The sequence below is a fragment of the Heloderma suspectum genome, chromosome 4 (assembly GCF_057233095.1).
Source record: "Heloderma suspectum isolate Gila_16-S chromosome 4, 16-S_ref, whole genome shotgun sequence".
Lineage (NCBI taxonomy): Eukaryota > Metazoa > Chordata > Lepidosauria > Squamata > Helodermatidae > Heloderma > Heloderma suspectum.
Window position 1 is genome coordinate 250,945,610 of NC_139461.1, and position 17,055 is coordinate 250,962,664.

Here is a 17,055-nt window from a genome sequence, read left to right on the forward strand (position 1 = left end):
GAGCAAGCGTCTTTTAATTTCATGGCTACAGTCACCGTCTGCGGTGATCTTGGAGCCCAAGAAAGTCAAATCTGTCACTGCTTCCATTTCTTCCCCTTCTATATGCCAGGAAGTGATGGGGCCAGATGCCATGATCTTCGTTTTTTTAATGTTGAGTTTCAAACCAGCTTTTGCACTCTCCTCTTTCACCCTCAACAAGAGGCTCTTGAGATCCTCTTCGCTTTCTGCCATTAGGGTGGTATCGTCTGCATATCGGAGGTTGTTGATAATTCTCCCAGCAATCTTAATTCCGACCTCTGATTTATCCAACCCGGCATTTCTCATGATGTACTCTGCATATAAGTTAAATAAGCAGGGTGACAATATGCAGCCTTGTCGTACTCCTTTCCCAATTTTGAACCAATCGGTTGTTCCATGTCTGGTTCTTACTGTTGCTTCTTGACCCTCGTACATCACTTTAAGAATTTGCCACAGTTTGTTGTGATCCACACAATCAAAGGCTTTAGCGTAGTCAATGAAGCAGAAATAGACGTTTTTCTGGAATTCTCTTGCTTTCTCCATGATGCAGCGAATGTTGGCGATTTGATCTCTAGTTCCTCTGCCTCTTCTAAACCCAGCTTGTACTTCCGGTAGTTCTCGGTTCGCATACTGCTGAAGCCTAGCTTGTAGGATTTTGAGCATCACCTTGCTGGCATGTGAAATGAGCGCAATTGTGCGGTAGTTTGAACACTCTTTGGCGTTGCCCTTCTTTGGAATTGGAATGTAAACTGACCTTTTCCAGTCTTGTGGCCACTGTTGAGTGTTCCAGATTTGTTGGCATATTGAATGCAGCACTTTAACAGCATCATCTTTTAGGATTTTAAATAGCTCGGCTGGAATACTGTCATCTCCGCTAGCTTTGTTGTTAGTCACGCTTCCTAAGGCCCACTTGACTTCACTCTCTAGGATGTCCGGCTCAAGTTCAGTGACCGCACTGTCATGGCTATCAGGGACATTCAGATCTTTCCTGTATAGTTCTTCTGTGTATTCTTGCCACCTCTTCTTAATCTCATCTGTTTCTGTTAGGTCCCTGCCTTCTTTGTCCTTTATCATGCCCGTCTTTGCACAAAACGTTCCCTTGAGATCTCCGATTTTCTTGAAGAGATCTCTAGTCTTTCCCATTCTATTGTTTTCTTCGATTTCTTTGCATTGTTCATTTAAGAAGGCCTTCTTGTCTCTCCTTGCTATTCTCTGGAACTCTGCATTCAGTTGGGTATATCTTCCCCTTTCTCCCTTGCTTTTCGCTTCCCTTCTTTCCTCAGCTACTTGTAAAGCCTCATCAGACAGCCACTTGGCTTTCTTGCATTTCTTGTTCTTTGGGATGGATTTCGTTGCTGCCTCCTGAACAATGTTACGGACCTCCGTCCATAGTTCCTCAGGCACTCTGTCTATCAGGTCTAATCCCTGAAATCTATTCCTCACCTCCACTGTATATTCATCAGGGATATGATTTAGGTCATACCTGAACGGTTTAGTGGTTTTCCCGACGTTCTTGTTTACTTACTACAAGGGTTATGGAAATCATATTCATGTTGACCAATCTGAAATATCTTGCTAAGTAGCAAAATGGGAAGGGAGGGAAAGGATGCAATCCTACTTCCTCAAAAAATGCAAAGGAAGTTGTTGTATTTCAGCTCTGGCTCAGAGGTCCACAGAAGGCAGCTTCCCATAATTTTAAACCAGAAGTTGTAGACATGATGGAGAAATGGCTGGACTGAATGTTTTTGTTTGAAAACCAGACACCCAAAGACCCAATAATGGTTCAAGGTTGATTTAGAATCCAAGTATGTTCTGAAATAGGCTGCTTCTGCTTTGCTGGGTATGAAATATAAGAGCTGCCTTTGGAACAAAGGTGGCCAGGTGTCCTAGTTCACACGGGGCAATCCTCTATTTGAAAGGATCCTCTATTTCATGGGCTGTCCAGTCCAAGTCTGGTTTAAAGTCAAAGAATCACAAGGAGGGAGAGCTGGGCCTTGAATTTGCCCATCAACAGTTGGTACCTGGATAGCAGGCTGACCAGGCCCACTGGTCTCTTGGTCAGTCTTCTCCATTATGGTGAGATGTATGGTATTTCTATTTAAATTATAGTTATTATTTCTAAATTTGCATATGCAAACATCCCCTTTTGTTGTTTTTTTGGTGGTGCATTTCCTCTTTTTTGGCAAGGCATAAATGGCCACCCTACTTGGGACAGTTCACTCAGGATTGGTGTTGGGGGTCCTCATCTTCAGGCACCTACAGAAAGCCCACTGTCAACCTCCCAGAGCCCCCTGCTTTGCTTTCTCCTTCTTACAGTGCCTGCGTGTACACCTGCCCTCTCCAAACAAATGAGCACTAACAGGAGAAAGGAAAAGGAGCAGCAGCCTCTACCCATCTCTCCCTCTCCCTCCAGTGGAAATTGGGACCAGAGAAAGAAGGCTAATGAATAGACAGCAGCAAGGAGGGGGGCCCACTCAGGGAAGGGAGCTTACTGAGGGCATCTTGCTGGCATGGGTACCACTTTTTCAAGCTGTGCTCTTTATGGAATTCCTTTTAGTCAAGTATTACAGGTAAGCCAAGGGTGAACCACTTGTGGCCCTCCAGATGTTTTGGCTTACAACTCCTATCAGCCCTAGCCAGCATAGCCAGTGGAGCGGGATAATGGCAGTTGTAGGCTAAAACATCTGGAAGGCTACAAGTTGCTCATCCCTGTTCTAGGTTATTGGGGTTGAGTGACCTATTAATATTATGTAGCTTTGTCTCACCACCTGGGAACTACGTTGTCCCTGTGGATTTAGGTAGCCAGTAGCACCAGTAACCTTTGGTTAAAAGTTCTCCATGTAGCCCACTCTCTCCAGGCACCAGTCTAATGCCAGAAGCTGGGGGAGGGGCTCAGAGAAATAAGTCCCAGGCAGGAGGAGGGTGCTGAACTCACTCGCTTGCCCCTCTTGCAGTTTAAAAACACACATGCTCTCCTGTTCTAAATAATAAGGGCAATTCTGTGTTTAAAGACATGAAACTGCTGCCATCCCATTTAGTTGGATCCTAAAAGTCCATGCCAGCCCAGCCAAAAATGGATCGACTTCATCAGTTGTGACGTAAGCCCCAATCCAAGATTGGATGGGTGAATTGTTTCTGAGTGAAATATCATCTTTGCTGGATAAAAATATGTGATTTCCAAGGAGTCAGGTTATCTGTGCTTAGACTGCAGCACTAGAGCACAATATTCTCTCGTGCAACTGCGTCCCATAATTTTTCCTTCCTTCCCCACCAGATCCTGCAGTCAACTTGCTGTACAGGATACAATGAACAAGATGAAAACGTTCAAGCGGCGTTTTTCCCTTTCGGTTCCCCGGACGGAGACTATTGAAGAGTCGCTGGTAGAGTTCACAGAGCAGTTCAACCAGCTCAACAACAGGAAGAACGAAGGTAAAAAGCAGTGGGAGGAGATCAGAATTAGAATTGGTGCAGGCAGGTGGGGCACCAAAGTCCATTCCAGAAAGCTGAAGTCCTCAGAGATGGTGATAAATACCCACATAATGGAGAGCAATGCCTGTTTGGTGGCCATTATAGCTTATGATGTACTTGGAATGTGCTGCAATGGAACACATTGCAAACTTCTGGGTAATGTGGACATTATGCCTGTCCAGAAATATTAGAAGTAGCGCCACATCTGAACAACCAGGCTAGGATGCCAAAATTGTCTGAATCAATTTTGTTCTAGCTCTCTGATAAAAATTACAAAAAACGTCATTGATGTTTCAGTATCCCCAGAATAACAAGGGCAGAATCTTAAAGCAGTGGGTATTCCTCCATATTGGCCTTCTAACAGTTGTTATTGCATCTCATTAAACCTTGGTAATGTGAAAGCCACATGGTACTTGGGGATAGTCATGTTCTGTAAATACTGAGTGCTTTGCAACAGGTTAGAAAATGTCAGCTGTTGAACTAGAGGTGAACAAACACAGTTAGCTGGTGCCAACTGGTCCTACCTGTCTATATCCTGAGTTCTCTGTCTAATTAAAGGTACGGCTTGCGATCGCTCCATTGTAACTACAAATGTTGATGAAAAACCAAGGATGTGTAATAACGGAGGAATACCTTTCTTCCATATAGATGCATAAAAACTAAAGTCAGGTAGGCAAATGATGGAGTCCCTCAAACAGAGGTGCCACATGTAACATAGCATCTGCTTCTATACTATGCTTGTTATGGAGCATACTCCTGCTGCCAGATTTAAAGCACATCTACCATGCATCTTGGAAGTCCCAGAATTCTCTTCAAGAATCTTGCCTGCAATTTTTCAGTGATTAAGATGGTCAGTATACCAGATGGATGTTCCATATAAAACTTGGATATTCACCTTAGCCTAATAAACTTTAATAGCTGCTGGGACATACTTGCCTCCCTTAGTGTAATAGAAGTGAAGCATGGTGCACAAACAATGGTTGGCCCTGGCTCACAGATATTCCCTATGGGTAGCCCACTTTGGGGAGGAATGAAAATACAAGCCCCAAGTATTTATATGACCAGACATTCAATATCCTGTCAGTTTAACTGCCATGTACATTTAGGTTTCCTCTTTGAAAAAATGGAATATTATGGAGTGGGGCACTGAACAGGAGCCCTCCATTGTGTTACAGGTCCCACTTGTACATGTTAGATTTATTATGCTAGGGAACCTAAAAGTCATAGCTACAGGAATGCACAAAAAAAGGCATTAAATAAATATATGCGTAATATACAAATACACTATTCAGTGCCCTAATTATCTGTGTGTGTGTGTGTGTGTGTGTGTATTGCAGTACTTCTTCCAGTAACAGTTGTACATAGTTATACGAAGTAGAAAGTAGATAAGTAAAATAAATTAAACCCATCATACAAAGCAAGTAGGTTTACCATTCCATTGTTTTGAATTAACTTCATTCTGATTTCTGCCACTGCAATTGCAAGAAAAGCCATTGTCCAAGTAATTGTTTTCACTCTACCTTCTAGCAGGTGAATTATAATTATTTTATTTTGAAATGTTTGTTCTTGCTAGAAGAGGAAGCAAGTAGGTTTGCCTGAGTTCCTCGTACAATGGACAGAACAATTAGCAATGAGGAAGATCCTCTGTCTCACCCGCAACATAAAAGTTTAAGACTTTTTTTTCTATTTGCAAATTTTATTGATTTTCAAAATGACAGTGCAATAAAACAACAATTTATCAGCCCTAATGTTTGTATTGTGCCTGGAACCATTAGCAATAAGAGAATACAAGTTGAATAAAAGTATAAAAGTGAAAGATGAATACAAACTAAACATATACACAGATGATATTAACACTATTCAGGCATTCATTATTGAACATATGAAGGGGGGGCTGTGGAAATGTGCGGGGCTAGCCCTGCCCCCTTAACAACAACACTCATGCTGGAAACATTCTCCAGCCAACATGTGAGTCACTTATTCTGAAAGGAACAGCTCCAATCCATATAGGATTTTCTCCATGGGTACTGGAACCCATTGCCACAGAGGAAACTCCATGTATGGAGAAATGGCTCCCTTCAGACTGAGCCAATCACATGTTGGCTGGGGAACATTGCTAGCATGCGCATCCTCTTCAAGGGAGCAGGGCTAGCCCTGCACATTCCTGCTGCCCCTTCACATGTTCAGTACCCATGGGTATAAAATGCCTAAATATAAGGCTATAGCGGTGACCATAACTGATCTACCGCAGTCTGTGAATTTCATGGAAGTGCAGTTTGGTGAATATTCATTTATTTATTTGCGATACTTCTATACCATTTCATGTAATAAGTGGTTCACATATAAATATTAAAATCACATAAGAACATAAGAAGAGCCATGCTGGATCAGGCCAAGGGTCCATCTAGTCCCGCATTCTGTTCACACAGTGGCCAACCAGCTGCCCACGGGAAACCCACAACCAGGACATGAGTTCAGCAGCATCCTCCTGCGCATGCTCTCCAGCACCTGCTGTTCATAAGTATACTGCCTCTGGTATTGGAGGTAGCACATAGCCATCAGGACTAGTAGCCATGGATAGCCTTCTCCCCCAGGTATTTGTCTAAGCCCCTTTTAAAGCCATCCAAATTGATGGCCATCACTACGTCTTGTGGTGGCAAATTCCATAGTTTAACTATGGAATCACCAAATCACATTTAAAATACATTCTTAACAACAATTTGAATTATAATAATAGTACAGAGCAGTGCAAGGAGCAATAAGATGTAGGAACGTGATTAATTGCAATTCATTACAAGTGTGTTTTCAGGAGGTGTCTGAAACATACTACATTTTTGCCTCCTGAACTGCACAGAGGAGGGTTTTCCAGAGAGTGGGTGCTGCTACAGAGAAGGCCCACCATCGAGGTATTACATGAGCCCCATCTACACTGGACTTTTACCACAGGGCGGGTGCGAGTCAAGGTCCCTCATGATAGAAGACGCAGTTCTGACTTTGCAGCCATCCGTGGTTTTCGCCCGGAAAAAGCAGAGTTCCGAGGAGTCGTTTTATTGTGATTTGGGGGGTTTGCTGCGGGTTCCCTCACGGTTGCAGGCTGTCTGTTCCTTCCCCAAACTGACTTTGCATTTTACAGTGGGCGTGTTATAGGCATGTGTAGTGCCTGCGTCACTCTGTGATGCCCCTTTACTCCCCCATCCCTTCGCAGCTGCGCAGTTTACAGAGGCACAGAGGGGCATTTTCATCTATTTAATTACACTTTCACACAGTTGTGCAGCTTTGTATCTTCGTGATGGTTGTGGACTCAGTACCCAAGGGCCAGGGGCGGGGGAGATCTTGGGGAATGACCAACATTGCTCCAGCCACCATTTTGGAGTGATGGTTAGGCACGCAGCACTCATGCTTGTAAGTGCGAACCATCGCGAGAGGCTCGGGCTGGGGAATACAAAAGAGCTACTGAAGTGTCACACCCCCACGAGACTGCACAGCTGCACATTTCAGTAAAATGGCCAAAAAAAAAGGGCACGGCAAGTTTGTAAGGGAAGCGCGCAGTACATCGCGAGTGTATCTCAAGGCATGCTGACTTGAAGCCGAATTGTTGCGCAGTCGTGACAGGGTGGGGGGGTCAAAGCAGTGCCATATAGATGTGGCCATGGTAACATTCCGTTGATTGCAGAATGACCAGCAAGGCCTCCTCTGATGAACTTAAAGGTTGGCAGGGTATATATAAGGGTAGGTAGTCTGCTAAATATCCTGGTCCCAAGTCATGTAGGGCTTTATATGACAATAGCATAACCTTATATGTGGCTTAGTAGCTAATACCCAATGAATACCTTAGCTGCTGTGTTATGTGCTACCTGCAGCATCTGAACCAGGCACAAGGGCAGCCCCACATTGGGTGCATTACAGTAGTCTAATTATGAGGTTGTCAGTGCATGGATCACCATGACTAGGCTATCCCTATCCAGGAACGGGTGTAGTTGGAGCACCAAACAAAGTTGGTAATGGATCCTCCAGGCCACTGAGGTCACCTGGGCCTCCAGTAACAGAGATGGATCCAGGAGTACTCCTTTTCAAAAGTAATATGTTAATTCACTCCTTATTAAAATAGAAAATTAGCCCAAGTAAACCTCTATTTGCTTCCAATTTGACTTTAACCCTAATGTGATCCTGGGGTCTTTTCAAAATTGGGGAAGAAAAACATTTTTAGAATGATGATGTTTTATTTGCACATAATCAGTTCTGGTCTTACAGCCTCTACTTAATCGTCAAAGTCCCCCATGATGTGCATATCCAAATCAGAGAATGACCAGGTTTGGCTGTAACAATAAGGAGTGAGCAAGCATGCTGTTGCATGTTGCTCGATTGCTCCCACTTGGTTCTTCCTCCCAGTGGGACCAGGACACCTCTGTCTGTGGCTAGTTTACTGTTGCGTCCCAACGATAGTTCTCTGGCTTGCTACTCCTAGCAAACCAGCATGTATAATTCTGACTTGGGAGAACAACGAGCCAGAGATCCCAGTTTGGATGTAAAACTAAACAAACCACAGACAGAGGCTTCTGGGTTTGCTTAGCAGGAGGAGCCAAGCGCACGTGCTTCTACTTGATAAGCCAGAATTCCTTACATCGAAACTGGCCCAATATGAATTGAAATTAAACCAAAAACATCTTTATTGTGAAATAATGTACAGCTTTAGAATATGCATGTATGTATGTATGTATTATATATAAGAGCAAGAAGCATATTCTATCATGAGTATATAAATTGCTACTAGAATATCATTGTGAAGAATAGATAAAAACTTACAATCTGAAATGGTGTCAGGATATTATAGTTATCCCAATCATGTGGGAATTTATTTGGTCTTGTGGTCATTTTTTCTTTTATGTTCAAAGGTTAGAAAGAACTGTATTATTAGGTGGATATGGTACATTGCTCCCCAGATATCCTTAACAAAAACAGGATTTTATAGTCAGATTTGCTGGAACTGTAGAAAAGCGTCCAGTACTTATTTCTGTATGTTGTGGTCCTGTGAATTAATGCCAAAAGCGGTGGGTGGAGCGAGAGAATTAATGAGCTTATTGACAGAATCACAGATATCATGATGGCCTGTGCAAGAAACATAGCTGTCAATTATCAAGAATTAATATCATATGTTTGTAGTGGCTCCATTTTACTTGGCAAGGTATTGGAAGCTACCAGTAGTCCCTCAGTTGGTGAATGGGAAAACAAAATATATGACTATGCAGTTATTTTCAAAATAAAGTCAAAATTTATGAGCTATGTTTGTAAAGGAGAGAAAAAAGCTAATGTTCAAGACTGGTTAATGTTTATTGAATATTGGAAAAACAAACCACACTGATGGATCAACCACAACTGATACGATATATGCTTTTGATTTATTATTACTTTGGATTATGTTGAAATCTGTTGAGAGGATAATGTATTTTTTCAAGTTTCCTACTTATCCTGTTATAAATTATAAAAAACAATACACTTTTTTCCATTGCATAAACCCTAAAAAATGCATCTCCAATCCGCCCTAACCCTCCCATTGAACGCTTACCCCTCCCTAACTCATCCTAATCTGATACAAGATGCCCCATTAATGAACTATTAAAAATAAGGGGGAAGTTTGCAAGAGGAGCATGTGATTAAAGTAGGATCACATAGTTGCTTTGGACGTTGTGCAAGGAGCTTAGAGGAAAATCATTTCATTTCCAGCTACTAATGGCATGTTGTTGTTGTTCAGTCGTGTCTGACTCTTTGTGACCCCATGGACCATAGCACGCCAGGCCTTCCTGTCCTCCACTCTCTCCCGGAGCGTGCTCAAGTTCATATTCATTGCATCGGTGATGCTATCTAGCCATCTCATCCTCTGCTGTCCCCTTCTCCTTTTGCCTTCAGTCTTTCCCAGCATCAGAGTCTTGTCCAGTGACTTTTCTCTTCGCATTTGGTGGCCAAAATATTTGAACTTCAGCTTCAGTATCTGTCCTTCCAATAAGCACTCAGGACTGATTTCCTTTAGGATGGACTGATTTGACCTCCTTGCAGTCCAGGGGACTCGTAAGAGTCTTCTCCAGCACCACAGTTCGAAAGCATCAATTCTTCGGCGCTCAGCCTTCCTTATAGTCCAGCTCTCACAGCCATACGTTACTACTGGGAAAACCATAGCTTTGATTAGACGGACCTTTGTCGGCAAGGTGATGTCTCTGCTTCTTACTATGCTGCCTAGGTTGGCCATAGCTTTCCTCCCAAGGAGCAAGCGTCTTTTAATTTCATGGCTACAGTCACCGTCTGCAGTGATCTTGGAGCCCAAGAAAATAAAATCTGTCACAGCTTCCATTTCTTCCCCTTCTATATGCCAGGAAGTGATGGGGCCAGATGCCATGATCTTCGTTTTTTTAATGTTGAGTTTCAAACCAGCTTTTGCACTCTCCTCTTTCACCCTTAACAAGAGGCTCTTTAGATCCTCTTCGCTTTCTGCCATTAGGGTGGTATCATCTGCATATCGGAGGTTGTTGATAATTCTCCCGGCAATCTTAATTCCGACCTGTGATTCATCCAACCCGGCGTTTCTCATGATGTACTCTGCATATCAGTTAAATAAGTAGGGCGACAATATGCAGCCTTGTCGTACTCCTTTCCCAATTTTGAACCAATCGGTTGTTCCATGTCTGGTTCTTACTGTTGCTTCTTGACCCTCGTACAGGTTTCTCAGGAGACAGGTAAGGTGGTCTGGTACTCCCATCACTTTCAGAATTTGCCACAGTTTGTTGTGATCCACACAATCAAAGGCTTTAGCGTATTCAATGAAGCAGAAATAGACGCTTTTCTGGAATTCTTGTGCTTTCTCCATGATCCAGCGAATGTTGGCAATTTGATCTCTAGTTCCTCTGCCTCTTCGAAACCCAGCTTGTACTTCTGGTAGTTCTCGGTTCGCATACTGCTGAAGCCTAGCTTGTAGGATTTTGAGCATCACCTTGCTGGCATGTGAAATGAGCGCAATTGTGCGGTAGTTTGAACACTCTTTGGCGTTGCCCTTCTTTGGAATTGGAATGTAAACTGACCTTTTCCAGTCTTGTGGCCACTGTTGAGTGTTCCAGATTTGTTGGCATATTGAATGCAGCACTTTAACAGCATCATCTTTTAGGATTTTAAATAGCTCGGCTGGAATACTGTCATCTCCGCTAGCTTTGTTGTTAGTCACGCTTCCTAAGGCCCACTTGACTTCACTCTCGAGGATGTCCAGCTCAAGTTCAGTGACCGCACTATCATGGCTATCAAGGACATTCAAATCTTTCCTGTATAGTTCTTCTGTGTATTCTTTCCACCTCTTCTTAATCTCATCTGCTTCTGTCAGGTCCCTGCCTTCTTTGTCCTTTATCATGCCCGTCTTTGCACAAAACGTTCCCTTGAGATCTCCAATTTTCTTGAAGAGATCTCTAGTCTTTCCCATTCTGTTGTTTTCCTCCATTTCTTTGCATTGTTCATTTAAGAAGGCCTTCTTGTCTCTCCTTGCTATTCTCTGGAACTCTGCATTCAGTTGGATAATCTTCCCCTTTCTCCCTTGCTTTTCGCTTCCCTTCTTTCCTCAGCTACTTGTAAAGCCTCATCAGACAGCCACTTTGCTTTCTTGCATTTCTTTTTCTTTGGGATGGATTGAGTTGCTGCCTCCTGAACAATGTTACGGACCTCCGTCCATAGTTCCTCAGGCACTCTGTCTATCAGGTCTAATCCCTGAAATCTATTCCTCACCTCCACTGTATATTCATCAGGGATATGATTTAGGTCATACCTGAATGGTGTAGTGGTTTTCCCTACGTTCTTCAATTTAAGCTGAATTTTGCAAGAAGCAGCTCATGATCTGAGCCACAGTCAGCTCCAGGTCTTGTTTTTACTGACTATATAGAGCTTCTCCATCTTTGGCTGCAAAGGACATAATCAATCTGATTTCGATATTGACCATCTGGTGACGTCGATGTGTAGAGTCGCCTCTTGTGCTGTTGGAAAAGAGTGTTTGCTATGATCAGCGTGTTCTCTTGGCAAAACTCTATTAGCTTTTGTCCTGCTTCATTTTGAACACCAAGGCCATGCCTGCCTGTTATCCCGGTGATTTCTTGACTTCCTACTTTAGCATTCCAATCCCCTATGATGAAGAGGACATCTTTTTTTGGTGTTAGTTCTAGAAGGTGTTGTAGGTCTTCATAGAACCAATCAACCTCAGCTTCTTCGGCCTCAGTGGTTGGGGCATAGACTTGAATTACTGTGATGTTGAATGGTTTGCCTTGGATTCGTACTGAGATCATTCTATCGTTTTTAAGATTGTACAACAGTACTGCTTTTCCCACCCTTTTGTTGACAATGAGTGCTACTCCATTTCTTCTAAGGGATTCTTGTCCACAGTAGTAGATATGATGGTCACCTGAATTAAATTCGCCCATGCCTGTCCATTTGAGTTCGCTGATTCCCAAGATGTCGATGTTCAATCTTGCCATCTCATGTTTGACCACCTCCAGCTTACCTTGATTCATTGATCTGACATTCCAGGTTCCTAAACAATATTGTTCTTTACAGCATCGGATTTTCTTTTCACCACCAGACACATCCACAGCTGAGTGTCCTTTCGGGTTTGGCCCAGCCGCTTCACTCTTTCTGGCGCTACTTGGAAATACCCTCTGCTCTTCCCCAGTAGTATGTTGGACACCTTCCGACCCGAGGGGCTCATCTTCCGGCGTCATATCTTTTAGCCTTGTGTTACGTTCCATGGGGTTTTCTTGGCAAGAATACTGGAGTGGGTTGCCATTTCCTTCTCCAGTGGACCACATTTTGTCAGAACTCTCTGCCATGACCTGTCCGTCTTGGGTGGCTCTGCACAGCATAGCTTATGGCTTCACTGAGTTACGCAAGCCCCTTCGCCACAACAAGGCAGTGATCCATGAAGGGGACTAATGGCATATGATGTTGCTTTTAATGATGTTGTTGTTTTAATTGCTTTCCTTGGTAATTTTGATTCTTTGTAAGCTACTCTGGAAACTCATTGGAGGACAGGGTATAAATCCCTTAAAAATCTGCAAATAACTAGATACGTCTTATCTTTTCTTCATATGAGTTCACTTCTATTAGGGACCAAGGCTAAAGCACCTTTCTTCTATCTATCCATCCTTACCAAAACTAGGCTGTAACCAGTGAGCTTTATCGGGTTTAGGAAATAGCACTAGGTTTAGTCATGCTTTGTTCCCTTTCTACCAAGCTCTCTTGGACACAGGGAACAATATGGCATACTCAGAAAAACCTAGAATGATAAACAGAAAAGCAAACAATTCTCTAACTGGGCACAAGGAGTTCCAGGCAATGTCACCTTTAGGCTTGGCACAGTCTGATGGTACAAAGCTGGAATGGGTGTATCACAATCCCCAACAGTCTGTGCGAGAGGCACCTTAAGTTTTTCCACTTGAATGAACCATCTGCTATCCCAGTCCCATATGGAAAAGCTAAAAATGACATCTGCCTCTGATTCACAGCTGTCAGAGACCTCTGGGGTCCCCTTAAGAACAAGAGCGGTGCAGTGGAACTAGCATTGAATTTGTGAAACTGGGTACATTCTCCTCCTCTTCTCTACAAAATCCCAGCGTGAACATGGACAAGTTCCTGTTCTTTTTGAAGAACTTGTTCAAAAAGAACAGGAGGAACAGAAAGGGAGGTGGGGTTGCACTGTATGTGAAAAACACATATCTCTGCACAGAAATACAGGAGGAGGAGCTTGGTAGCCCCATCGAGAGCATCTGGATTAAAATAAATGGAGCAAAGAATAAAAGGAACCTGGTGGTCAGAGTCTACTACCGGCCACCCAATCAAGGAGAAGATGAGGATGAAACTTTTGAAAAGCAAATAGCCAAAGTTTCAAGGAAGCATGATGTAGTAGTAAAGGGGGACTTCAATTTCCCCAATATTTGTTGGGAGACAAATTCTGCAACACATGGCCCCTCCAGGAAATTCCTGACTTGTGTGTTGGATAACTTCCTCCTACAGAAAGTAGAGGAAGGAACTAGAGGATTGGCTATCCTTCACTTGATCCTAACCAACAGGGATGACCTAGTGGATCAAGTAGCAGTTATAGGAACTCTGGGGGAAAGTGACCATGTTATACTTGAGTTCTTGGTTCTAAGGGAAGCAAAAGCCGAGTGTAGTCAAACGCGCACCCTGGATTTTAGGAAAGCTGATTTTCATAAACTCAGAACAATGATCAGTAAGGTCCCATGGCAAGCGACGCTAAAGAGAAAAGGAGTCCAAGATGGGTGGGAGTTTTTAAAAAAGGAAATTCTCAAGACACAATTATAAACAATTCCAACAAGAAGAAAAGGAGGAAGACAACAGAAGAAGCCAATGTGGCTTCACAAAAAGCTTAGTGATGACCTGAAAACAAAAAAGGACACATATAGGAAGTGGAAAGAAGGCCAAGCAACAAAGGAAGAGTACAGGCAGGTAGCAGAATTGCAGGGATGGTGTCAGGAAGGCTAAAGCTGAGAATGAGCTGAGGTTAGCGAGGGATGCTAAAAGCAACAAAAAGGCTCTCTTCAGATACATGCATAGTAAAAGACAGAGGAAAGAAATGGTTGTTCAGTTATTAAATAAGGATGGCAAAATGATAACAGATGACAAAGAAAAGGCAGAGGTGCTCAATTCCTACTTTGGCTCAGTCTTCTCCCAAAAGAGGGTCTATGACCCCCCTGGCAAAGGCGAAGTACAGGCTGAAAGAGCAGGATTGCAGCTTGAGATTGATAGGCATATGGTCAAGAAACACCTAATTACTTTGAAATGAGTTCAGATCTCCAGGGCCAGATGAACTGCACCCTAGAGTAATAAAGGAACTGGCAGAAGAACTCTCAGAACCACTGTCTATTCTCTTTGAGAAATCATGGAGGACGGGTGAAGTGCCAGATGACTGGAGGAGGGCTAATGTTGTCCCTGTCTTCAAAAAGGGTAAAAAGGAGGAACCTGGGAACTACAGACCAGTCAGTGTGACATCAATCCCTGGGAAAATTCTGGAGCAGATGATCAATAAATCCATCTGGAAGCACCTTGAAAACAATGCAATGATTACTTCAAACCAACATGGATTTGTCAAGAACAAATCCTGCCAGATGAATCTGATCTCATTTTTTGATCACGTAACCTCCCTTGTGGACTGTGGAATATTCTAGACATAATATACCTCGACTTCAGCAAAGTTTTCGACAAAGTGCCCCATGATATCCTGATGAGCAAACTAGCTAAAAGCATGAAACAACGATCCAGTGGATCCAGAGCTGGCTACAGAATCGGACTCAAAGAGTGCTTATCAATGGGATCTTCTCAAACTGGGGAGAGGTAATGAGTGGGGTACCGCAGGGCTCAGTCCTAGGCCCAGGGCTCTTCAACATTTGTATTAATGACTTGGAGGAGGAGGTGCAGGGAATGCTGATCTAATTTGCAGATGCCACAAAATGGGGCAGGATAACTAATACTTTGGAAGACAGAAACAAAATCCAAAGTGATCTTGATAGACTGGGTCGCTGGGCAGAAAACCACAGAATAACATTTAATAGGGATAAATGCCAAGTTCTGCACCTAGGAAAAAGAAACCAAATGCACAGTTACAAGATGGGGGATACGTGGCTCAACCACACTACAAGCGAGAAGGATCTTGGAATTGTTGTCGACCACAAGCTGAATATGAGCCAACAATGTGATGTGGCTGCAAAAAAGGCCAGTGCTCTTTTGGGCTGCATTAATAGAAGCATCGCTTCCAAATCCCGGGAAGTACTAGTTCCGCTCTACTCAGCACTGGTTAGGCCTCATCTGGAGTACTGTGTCCAGTTCTGGGCACCACATTTTAAGAAGGATGCAGACAAACTGGAGAGGGTTCAGAGGAGGGCAACAAAGATGATCAGGAGACTGGAAACAAAGCCCTATGAAGAGAGACTGAAAGAACTGGGCATGTTTAGCCTTGAGAAGAGAAGACTGGGGGGAGATATGATAGCGCTCTTCAAGTCCTTGAAAGGTTGTCACCAAGAGGAAGGCCAGGATCTCTTCTCGATCATCCCAGAGTGCAGGACACGGAATAATGGGCTCAAGTGACAGGAAGCCAGATTCCGGCTGAACATCAGGAAAAACTTCTTGACTGTTAGAGAAATACGACAACGGAACCAACTACCTAGGGAGGTACTGGGCTCTCCCATACTGGAGGCATTCAAGACGAGGCTGGACAGCCATCGGTCAGGGATGTGCTGACCTGGATTCCTGCATTGAGCAGGGGGTTGGACTCGATGGCCTTGTCGGCCCCTTCCAACCCTACTATTCTATGATTCTATCAGTCATTAAAATTCTCTAGGCCTCTGTTTTCTGTTTATACAGTGGGGAAGGCCATCTCTCTTTCTTTCCCCCTCTTCACAGAAGAGCTGTAAAGGTAAATATTATAAATATTGTGTGTTCAGGCTGACCAGCAAATAGTACAGATAGAAACAAAGGCAGATTCTGCTTTTTCATTGATAGCCTTCTTGGAGTGCAAGAAGTAAACAATCGATGGAAAGAATAGGGCAGATAATAAACTGAGGTTTTTGTGGAGCTTAGTCTCCAGAACTGAGCAGAAATGTTAACGCTTAGCAAAGTAATTAAAAGTTGTGATTCAGGCAAAGCAAAGAGAGATTCTGGCCTCTTTCCCCAGGAGATCAAAGCTTGTTTTGGCAGAGGCAGTGTTTAAATATATTTATAAAAGGAGCAGAGCTCATCAAAGGCAGCAGCAGTGTCTGCAATTTCCCTTTTAATTTGCTTTGATATAGTAAGCAGCCTCATTATGCTCAGAGTTTCAGGGCCTGCTGTAATCCACATGAAAAATGAAGCAGAATCAAACAGGTCTCTTCAATGTTCACCCAGCGTTTGTCTTTATCTCTAGTAAATACCCTGACCAAGGCAGTTAGGGTACAGACACCCAGTAGGATTCCTGCTGTGGACCTGTCTGCTTGCTTGGATGCTGACTTTTCATTTTATTTCTGACCGAGTGGGATGGTTAGTTTTTTCTTCATTAAGGAAAATGCTCTAATCCCTGAATAATTTTATCTCTTCCCGCCCCCCATCCTCACTTCCTTCTTTGCAGTTCTCCGGTTCTGCACCTCTGATATCCGTTCTGAGGTTGGGCAACCAGAATTCTACACGGTATTCTAAATGTGGGCACATGGTCGTTTTTATATCATGACCTTACATACTGTTTTATTTGCACCTTGTTTTCTCTTCCCTAAGAGTCACTTCAACTGAATTTGCCTTTTTTTAAAATTGACACCAGCAATCTAAGCTGCCATTTCTAGTGCATCTTTGAGGTCTCTCTCCTGGGTAATTGGCTATCAACATATATGTGAAGTCAGATCTCATTCCCAGTATGTGTTGTAATACGCTCGTGAGGCATGCATTCATGGCACCTAAGCATCCAGTTATGTCTAGGTTGGCAGTTTTTTGTGCATTCTACTGCAAAACATTGTGTGAGTTTGGGGTACAGGCCATGCCACTCATTGTCATGCCACAACTGGAGGAGTCCTC

At 43.3% G+C, this 17,055-nt stretch overlaps 1 protein-coding gene across 1 annotated transcript in view; it reads left to right on the forward strand.

Annotated features, from left to right (window-relative positions):
- Positions 1 to 17,055, forward strand: part of CDK18 (cyclin dependent kinase 18) — a 122,823-nt gene that overhangs the window by 63,948 nt on the left and 41,820 nt on the right. The window contains exon 2 of the mRNA XM_084848335.1: positions 3,293 to 3,447. Within this exon, the coding sequence (XP_084704461.1) occupies positions 3,324 to 3,447 (124 nt within the window). The 5' untranslated portion in view covers positions 3,293 to 3,323. The remainder of the gene's footprint in view (positions 1 to 3,292; positions 3,448 to 17,055) is intronic.